General features: G+C 39.1%; 1 protein-coding gene across 1 annotated transcript; it reads left to right on the top strand.

Moving 5' to 3' along the window:
• The first annotated feature begins 251 nt into the window (after positions 1 to 251).
• cabcoco1 (ciliary associated calcium binding coiled-coil 1) lies at positions 252 to 9,598 on the top strand. The gene is made up of 6 exons (XM_023418867.2): positions 252 to 355; positions 445 to 533; positions 4,426 to 4,595; positions 5,730 to 5,868; positions 6,673 to 6,745; positions 6,821 to 9,598. Exons 1-6 carry the CDS (start codon positions 266 to 268, stop codon positions 6,899 to 6,901), a joined length of 642 nt encoding a protein of 213 aa, XP_023274635.2. The 5' UTR covers positions 252 to 265; the 3' UTR covers positions 6,902 to 9,598.
• Positions 9,599 to 10,465: the final 867 nt, after the last annotated feature.

Genomic DNA, 10,465 nt, shown 5'->3' with positions numbered 1-10,465 from the left:
GAAAATTTGCAAAAGCACATACAGTTTTTCCGATCAGAAAAAAAAAAAAAAATTCAAAACAGAAGTCTATAACCAGCTTTCATTCCAACGTGAGACATTATTCTATGTTTTTGATGCCTAAACACAGTAGGAAACATTTTTCGGATGAAAGTTTTAATGTATAAATATGTGAAATCTCCTCAAAAATAAATATTTAATGAGGCGGGCATCTATTTTTTCTCTCTGCAAGTAAGATCTTCACCGCTGAGGCCGAAGGGCTGTTGCTATGGCAACGACAAATAGCGTCAACATGTCCGGAGGAGCTACACGTCCTGAAAATAAAGAGCAACCAAAAGTAATGGACAGTAAACTACAGGTAGATCTGAGCTTTGCGCTTATAAGAAGTGTTTGCTGTGTGTGTGGGTGGGTTGTCTGACATGGCTGTACTGTGTTTTATCTTGTAAGAAAGAGGACGCTTTGTTTCTGCAGTGGGAAGCGCTGTTTCTCCAACAAACCGCAGAGCTGCAGCAGCGCGGCGCAGACCACCTTCTGTTGTAAGTAGCCTTGACGCCTGTACTCCGAAGCATGTTCAACACACTCGGGAGATCTTTTCGTAATTTACCTTACATTGCTAAAACCCACAAATTGTCCCAAAAAGAGGAAATGACCTCATGCCCTGGTCTTTCATCAGTTTTAAGCCACATTTTATGTCTCAACTGTCAGATCTTTGCTGTTTTAACCGTCTCTTTCATCTGGACGAAGGATTTAACCATCGGGCGTCTGGATCTAAAGTTCTCAATATAGTAATAGCATTAGCAAGAGAGTTACCATCTCTAAGCTGAAGGAAAGCTGGTGTGGAAACTGAGGTCAGAGAGAAGACCAAGTGCATCCTTGTGCATCTCAACTATAGCCATGGCCAAAGCCAAACACATTTCTGTCCTAGGCTCTTCTGGCTGTGGTAACCAGAATGTGACCATGAACAATCATGCCACTCTCCCATGGACCGGCTCATGCAGGCCTATTATGCAACTGGTATGAAATGTGACAGTGGCTAATATTAATATCTAACTTTATCCGGACTTTCCTGTCTTCATCCTTTGAGAAAGAACGGATAAATTTGCTTTGGCTTTGGCAATTTTAACACTAACTGATGGATTTCTTGTCCATGTCAAAACAATACAAGACAATACAACACTGATAGAGTACAATTTTGTACCTTATTTTCCCGCTCGCTTTCATCTGCTAGCTTGATATCTGATTAACCCAGTACAAGATCATATCAGTCTAATAGCCTAATACTCTCTGTTTTCTCTTCCAAAAACGGTTAAAAAATAATGACAAAGAAACACAAGTTTTATTTAAGTTTTAACTTTTTATTCATGGTTTCATGTCCATCCAAAGATTACTGTCTCTGGATCCTGGTTATCTGGTTGGAAAGCGACATCAGAATAAAGTAAATTAATCCTGATCTATCAGTCTGAAAAATGCCATTTTAATGTCAGAATGTTCTGGAGATCTGTGGCTTGTGAAAAATGGGTCCAATATTTATTTCGGTGACTATGGCTTGAAAGAATCGGTCATAATCTGTGAGCACTTTCACTTCTCCCATTGGAATGAATAGACTCACCGTCTCCTTTCTCAACTGTTTCTGTTCATACCATCAACACAGTCCCATTTGCGTGATTCACTTATAAGACCACACGCATAATGTCAACACTCCCCTTATCAACATGGAGCACCCCTTTTGCTGAACCCTGCATACCCCAAGAGAGTCTGTAAGACAAGTCAGGTTTTAAACACTGTGCTTTTCAAAAAATCAACTACTCTCCCAGGCAGGAAAAGGACTGCAAGTGTAAACAAACAAAATTTAATTATGGTAAACTGTAAAACACCTCAGTCAGCATCTGTAACGTTTACTTATATACCGTCCTCCCAGAACATCCTGTTTTCATTAGTGAACTTTCTGAGCTACTCACATCTGTTTGTTCTATGTTTCACTCCATTTTGTTAGTTGGTGACCTGAATATTCAAATTGGACTCTAAAAAATGTTAATTTGCTGCAGAATTCATTCCCTCAATTCCCGCACATCAACTTCCCCACACATACTAAATGTCATACACTGGACCTTGTCTGCTCCTCTGGTACTACTCCCTGTCCCCTCACATCAACTTCATTCCTCTTGCACTATCACATACAGGAACATCAAGAGTTATCTGAGCAAACCCGTTCTTATGAACATGTTGGAGGCTGAGCTTACCCACAATTACACAAACTCATCAACCGATGGCCTGGTCTCTAAATTTAATGTGCTCCTCTCAGATACCTTAAATCATCTTGCTCCTCGAAAATCTCGCACTCAAATGGTTTACGACAGAGCTGCGCAAAATGAAGGCAGCTGACCACCAACTGTAGCGTCTTAGCAAGAAAACTGGTTTAACTGTACATATACTAGCATACAAAGAGCATTTCAGAGTTTACAAGGAAGCACTTAACAAGGCAAAGACCACTTACTACTCCACCATTATTACAAAAGTACAAGGCAACCCCAGAGCTTTTTCTTACAATCAATAAGCTACATCAACCAGCAAAACAATTTCCTCAAACTACCTCTACAAAACTCTGCTGTGATTTCATAGACTTTTTCCAGAACAGAATAACTTCCATCTACCACCAGTTACATAATATGTCCATGAAATGTAATTATATCACCCCTCCCTCCCCTCCCTGTCAGCTGTTTTTCGGCTTTCTCCCCTGTCAATGAGTAACATATAACCACCATTAGAAAAACTCAAAGTCTACCATGTGCCTTCTTGACCCCATGCCCACTCCTCTGATAAAATCGTGCCTGCCTGCCCTCTGCCCCCTGCTGACTAAGGATAATTAATACATCTCGTCTTTCTGGCTCTGTCCCTTCCTGTTTAAAAATGGCTCCTGTCACCCCAGTCCTAATAAAACCTGGAACTGACCTGGAGGACCACAACAACTACAGACCAGTCTCCATTCCTAGCAAAACTCTTTGAGTGCACTGTGGCCAGCCAGCTCCTGGCTCATATGTCTGACAACAACTTGTGGGAAGAGTTCCAATCTGGGTTTAGGACAAAACATAGTACAGAAACTATCCTCACCAAAGTGACAAATGACCTGTTCATAGCCTCAGATTCTGGTTATCTCAACATACTCATCTTGTTAGATATGTCTGCCGCTTTTGATACAGTCAGCCACAAACTTCTCCTGGACAGATTAGAACATTTACTTGGTGTCACCGGCACTCCATTATCCCGGTTCAGGCCCTACCTCACAGCAAGAAAACAATTAGTCTCCATCAGAAACCTCAGGTACCACATCCTCCCTTTCCCATGGTGTTTCCCAGGTCGCAGTTCTTTGGCTACTATTTATCATTTACCATTTACCTCTTGGACAAATAATTCACCGGCATGGCCTCAATTTCCACTGCTATGCTGACAGCACACAGATCTACATCCAAACCAAGCCCACAGACACTTTGCCACCGTCCAACCTGACCGACTGCTTAAATGAAATCAGTGATTGGATGACCTGCAATTATCTCAAACTCAGCCAAGATAAATCTGAAGCCATGCTCAGCGACACTTTACAAAGTTCCCCATTTAAATCTCACCATCCCTGGGTTCATTATATCCTCTGCAGGTGAAGTTAGAAATCTTGGTGTAACTCTAGACTCCACCCTCTGTTTTAACACACAAACATCACCAAAACAGCCTCTTTCCATTTCAAGAACATTTCCAGATTACCCATTCTGTTGCAGAGACCCTCATCCATGCATTTATCACATCTCGACTTGATTACTGTAACGCTCTTCTCCTTGGTGTGCTTTCACGGGCATTAAATAGACTTCAGATTGTTCAAAATTTAGCTGCAACTACAGTCACGCACAGTCCTGGGAGCACCACCCCTACCCCCACTCTTCAGCAACTACTCTGGCTCCCAGTTAAATACCACCTTCACTTTAAAATACTGCTACTTGTCTATAAATCTCTCCATGGTCTAGCACCTCAATACCTAACCAATCTTCTCCATCCCTACAAACCCTCAAGGTTTGGACAGACTGCGCACCATGGGTGATAGGACCTTTAGTATAGCTGGCCCTAACCAATGGAATGCTCTCCCCCAGACTCTGGTTGTTTCTTTTAAGTCGCAGCTTAAAACCCAATTATTTCTGCTGGCCTTTCCTAGTGCTCTGTGACATGTACACTGTGCACTTGAATTGTTGAATTGTTGCTTTATTTATATATGTATATGAGTATGTATGTATATATATGTTTGTGTTACGCTAATAAATAAAATGTACTATAATTATTATTATTATTATTATTATCATCATTATTATATTTGTTGTTGTTGTTGTTGTTATTATTATTTATTAGCACGTAAGTGACTGTGGTTCAGTGTGTACTGCTTGTCTGTAGGGAACTGAAGGAGATCCTGGGCTATAGAAACCATCAGACCTGTATGAAGGAAGCTGCCCTCCTTGATTGCTACGTCTGTTGTTTCTGGTGGACTAAAGAGGCCAAGTTCACCCCCAAACAGGTCGCCTTCACCATAGCTGTACTACACATGCTGCTGGAGAACATAAGAGGTAAATAGGACAGACAGGCAGAGATATCTTATAGGGAGTGAAAAGAGGGAGGTAGACATTTTTTTTATCTAACTTAGGATCATATTTGAAAATTTGAAAAGATTTGAAAAGTCTGCTCCGCATTAACATGCAATGATCCTGTAACTTTTTCAAGAGTCTGCTAATAGATTTTCATGCAGACAACATGCATTTGAAAATCTGATTTGTGTGGGCTTTACATTATGTTTGTGTAGCAAATAAGATACAGTGGAAAATATAGGATCTAAATATAGAGGTGTGTGAAAAAGGAAAGCACAAAATGAATTAAGAAACTTAACGTATTTGCAACATGCCTTGTTCACAGCACACATTATGATGACATAGCAGAAGTAAAGGTGATGATAATGGCTCTGTAACATTCAAGTGTTCCAGTAAGCCATGACAGTTTGACAGTGAGCTAAAAGGAACCAAACCGGGATTTTGAAACTGAATCATTGTTCATTTTATCATTCACAATTTAGCTTTTCCTACTGTGTAAAAATGTCTGTAATGAAAACAGACCTCTGCTGTGTCTCATATTACTTCCTTGCTCACGCATTCACCATATAACAGGCACTTCTTAGTTGTAGAGCTGTCAGTCACTTTCTAATCTAATAAAACGAAGAGCATTGCATTGTGTTGACTGAAAGTAGGGTGCATGCCATGGATGCTACTTTTTTGTTCCATTTTGGATTTTTGAGGGCATGATGTGTGTACACACTTATTATTATAGTGTATTATATAGAATAGTGGAGTGATTTTAGAAGACGCTTTAAACTGAGTTATCAGCTTATTAAGTGCACCTCTACAATCTTAAGTGATCCATTACAATAGCCCAGCATCAAATCCTGCATTTTTAGATTAGAATATTAGAAATAGCTCTCAATATAAAGCTGTTCAATACAAAACTATAACTATAACTAAACTATAACTACCACCTCAACATTGACCAGGATGTTAAATTGACATGTTTCTGATACTTACAAAAATTGCTCATTGTAAATGAGCACTTGATCTTTAAAATGTGTTTCCATGATGCAGAAAACATGACTTGTAAATGCATTACACATATATCATAATCAATGCACTAAACGGTGTCTTTTCATCATATTCCAGAGAAACAGATGGGTTTAGTGGAGAACTTGATGGAGTTTGCTAAGGCCTTAGCTACTGCCTGCCAAACGTCAGAGGAAGACACCACTTCACTTCTGGACAGAGATGAAGCCACAGAGCTCATATGTTACATCAGAAACAGGTAACAAGAAAATCTAAAAATGATTATGTATTGGGCAGAAATATCTATACATGGGGTTTTCCAAAATGTGATTCAAAGGTTCCATTATAGGTTATGTAGTGGAAATGTCATATTTTATATTAATCCCATGTTATTAACTTTGTGTCCAATCTGAGCTTGTAAAATGATGTTCACAAATTATTCCAAAGTGCGCAGTTGTAAATCAACCTATAAACATGTAAAATAAATTTGCATGAGAAATTCAAGTTTTTTCATGTGTAGAAAAGATTTGTATCTGTAAAAAAAAGACGGTGAATAAAATCTATGTAGAAATGATGTCAGTGGTTAGGTTAGGACACAAAGGGAAAGTGTTTTTGTGAATATGTGTGTACAGATCAAGTGGCAACCTCTGGGGCTGAAAAAATTAAGCCAACACAGACGTGCCCAAAACCGCACTTCTTTATATGGCCGCTTGAATCTGGCTCCAACAGTGAGTCAATCCCCATAGACTCCCACGTGAAAATGTCCAACTTTACAGCAGAAATACACATGTTTACAGCCCATTACAAAAAACTGTCGCCAGGCTGGGAATGTCCAGGTGGGCCCAGCTGGGGCATAGCTGAGGGTGGTGACTGCTTGATTGTGATATCACAAAGTTATTGAGGTCCTGACAGCTTGTTTTAAGGCAGATATTCTGATACTTTCACAGTGTTTATTTAGCACCTAGACCTGCTTTATAATCAGAAAGATGTGGAAATCTCACTTTCTACAACATGGGACCTTTAATAATTATATAGCTGACCCTGTGTGTTGTGTTGGTTCCAGTTTGTTTCAGAAGTACAGACTCTACCAGCTTCTCCTCACCACACCGAGAGAGGAGTTACTGACAGGCATGAAGGTAAGGCAGCTTGTGATTGTGGTGTGTGTGTGTCTATGTTCCTTGAAGTAATATTTTAAACATGCTGTGTTCCAGAGAACCATTGAGGTGTTCAGTTGTCAGGATGCTCTCATGCCGTTGGAGGAAGACATTTCCAATCATATCTACTTCCAGTAATCAGACTTCCTGATATCCAGAAAAATGAACAGGTGATGATGGCTACATGGATGGATGGACCCAATGAGTGTGAGCTGTGACATGTGATTCCCTTGTTGTCCACAGTGGGTATTGTCTGGAATCATACTATATGAACAGTACTACATTTGTTTCCATTTTGCTTTGTTTTTCGTTCCCATCATTGCCATCCTTATTCTGTCTCATCTTGTTTTCATTTATTAGTTCAATTTATTTACTCTGTGTTCTTGCTCTGTAAAGCGGCCTTGGGAAACTTGGAAGGCACTATAAAAATCTTATTGTTACCCTCCACAATCTGTGTTATTAAACTCAGATGGATCAAATAAATTAAAAATAAATAATAAATTACTTAACAATTTATTGGTTCAAGTGGATGTAAAATGCTTTGAAGACCCACTTCACTTTATACAACCTTGGTTGAGATCTACTTTTTAACTTAAAAGAGATATAAAAAATACCTTTTATCCTTAAGATAATGAACAAGGGTTTAACATTTGTTTTAGACATCTGGACACAGAAGCAGTCATAGTCATCTAATAGTGAAAAGGTTGTGGGGAGATGAAAGAAGAGGAGGGGGTTTAGGCAGGAGAAGTCAGGCATGAGAGGTGGAGGTGTTGCTGGGGAGGAGTGGTGAGCGATGGTAGGAGACTGGAGATGGCTGGGAGTGAACAGCATGACAGAGAGGGTTAACAGGCAGCGGCTTGAGGGAAATGGAGTAAAATTCAGGCACTGGAGTCCCGGGGCATAGGCGAAACAAAGTTAACAAGGTAAACAAGGAAATATTCATGGAATAACTCAAGTATACTAAAACTGAGTGGCGGAGAGCGTTTTTACCACGTTGACTGGGTGAACAATGTCGTGATGAGTGAGATGAGGACCAGAGTGCATGAACTATAGGTGATGAGTATATAACAAACAGGTATAGAGAGCTGCCAGAGCCAGGAAGAGGTAAATGCGCCTACTAACATTCACACACACACACACACAGTCAGACCGGGGAGACACACAGTGAGCCACAGGGAAACACGGGTTCCGGGAAACAAAGGTGAGCTATTTTTTAGTTTTATCAGTTACTTAGGTTTGAAATTTCTAAAGTGTATCTTAAGAAAACACTAACATTCCATACATTTAGGGTTAGGAGTAATTGGTTTGAAGTATATAATTGTTGCGTCTCTCCATTGTGGACCACTGAACAATTCCCTCATAGGAAGACAATGGTAGAAATGATGGACAAAATCCACATTCCTCTTTCTGTGGAAAAATACATTTTAATGTTCAGCAGAGGTTATATAATAAAGCTTCAGCAGCTTCAAGTGTGTATCTTTCCAAGACTTTTTAATGAGAAACTCCAGTGTTTCCATTCAAGACTATTGAGACATGGTGGAAGGACAGATTCTGGTTGTCAAATGATTGTTGCCAGGACAAAGACTCACTTAATGTGTCTCAAACTGCTGTAGTCTCATTTTAGCTTTAGAAGAACCTGTACATCTTGTCCCCACATTTTTCAGTTTCCACATCTAGTAACCAGAGTTTTTTTTTATAACTTGCAGTATAACAAGTCACCAGCATTAAGCCTCTTCTGTTTTAGAGGAGGATCAGGTTTTATTCAAAGCATGACTGGTATCCATGTTTTTAATAAGATTCACCACACGTGCTGCACTGAAACTGAAATTCAAACTATTTTCTTTGATTTTATCACTATCACATTCATTTGTATCTATGTTCATTAACCATGTTTGGAGACTCTCCATATTCAGAATTTTATTGCTGCTGTATGGATAACTACTACTGCCATCCACATTAAGTCATAATTATTAATCATTAACATGATTTTATATATGTATGTTATTATGATCTTTAGGTTTAGATGTGTGTGATATATAAGTTATTGTGTGCATATGAGATGAGACACATTTGAGATACTATGTCATAATAATAGTAGTGTCATTTAAGACATTAGTTGTAGTTCTTATTCAGTCACTTGTACAATGAGATGAGAGGTAAATGTAAAATTACAAGAAGAACTAATTTATATATAGAAGAGAGCAATTAACTGTAACCCTAACCACAGTACATGCATACTGAAAACTTCACCAGAGCAGATTAATAATGCAGCCAAGGATTTCAGATGGGATTGTAACATATGTTAATAATTTATAAGGTTATATATGTTTGCATTCCTAATAGTTTTGCGAAAGTGTATATGTATTTCAGTAGTCTGCTGGTGGTATGTAGTAAGCTTTGCAGTGAAATAGGTTGCTGCATCTAAAAAAAGGAAAATAGGAAAGGAAAATAAAATAAATGATAAAATGCAAAAATGTAAAGGTCAAAACAGTCAGTTGTGTTCAGTTCTGATTTAATAATTGCCAGTCTGGAGTCATTTCTTATGTTGAACACAAATTTAATAGAAGAAAAACTGTACACTGACTTATTGTCCTAGGGCTTTTATAGTGAACTAGATGATGGGGGAAGAAGTCCAGTCCTGGTCCTGTGTGCTTTCAGCCTTCCACACACATATTTGAGTGTGAGGTCTGTTTTTAGCCTGTCACAGATTGTCTGTGCTGTTCCAGTTTGGATCCTTGTAAATGATGTTGAATCGCCTCCACTCTTTCTCCCACTCCATCAGCATCTGTAGTAATAATAATCAGTACATGTTTTATTTAAAATGCTTTTATCTAGGCAAAGACTCTTGCTGTTACAAGGAATAAAAGCTCCCATATGAAAGCTCTGTGTCTCTGTGGGTTTGGAGTTACTCTGGGTTCTGATGAGGCTTGTGGCTCTTATCAGGTTTCATAAAATTCATGTTCAGAAATTTGGCCTGTGTGGCAGATGGTCAGTACATCAGTGGTTTTGATTTTTTCTTTATTCTGACTGCACAGTGAGAGAGAAAGGAAAGTCAGGGAAAGAATTCCTACACACAAATGCACCTACGGAGCACACTGTATTTTGCCACTTCCTGATTTACTAAGCTGACCTGCGGCTGCGGTGTAATATAGTCTGCTCCATAGGTGCGCTTGTGCTTAGGAATACGGTAGTTCAGTGCTTGGGAAAAATGTAGTGCCAAAGGAAAAGGCTGTTTTCACGTGAAGATAAACTGGTGAAAATATTCTACATGAAGCGTACATTTAAACACTATTGGATTGTTTCGGTGGGCATATTTAAAAGTGTCTAAAACACATTTTTTCTGGTGACCCTGTGTACAGTAACACATAGCTCTGGACTGTTCTCCTAACTGGGAGCTCGCTGCTTAGGATCTAATGCAGATAATGTACTGACTATGCATGACTACCTCACACAACCCCACATCAAAAAACCCAAACTATCCCTTTAAATGTGGAATAAAGTTGCCTTTGCAAAAAAAAAAGTTTAAATAAGAAACGTGTTATGATACAGACAGGACTGGTTTGCAAATAACAGAATGAATATAGAGCAGTGAAGGCTTTCAGAGTACACTATGGGATAAGGATGGAGTTACAGTTGTTGTGAAAACAGCTGCTGCTGCTGCTGGAAACAACATTATGAAAGTGTTGAGAGGGAAACAGAACA

Source organism: Seriola lalandi, unplaced genomic scaffold (genome assembly GCF_002814215.2).
Source record: "Seriola lalandi dorsalis isolate HSWRI2012SDOR001 ecotype SW California unplaced genomic scaffold, Sedor1 jcf7180002054585, whole genome shotgun sequence".
NCBI lineage: Eukaryota > Metazoa > Chordata > Actinopteri > Carangiformes > Carangidae > Seriola > Seriola lalandi.
Note: the sequence above shows the minus strand (reverse complement) of the source record. Positions and strands in the feature narration are given on the sequence as shown.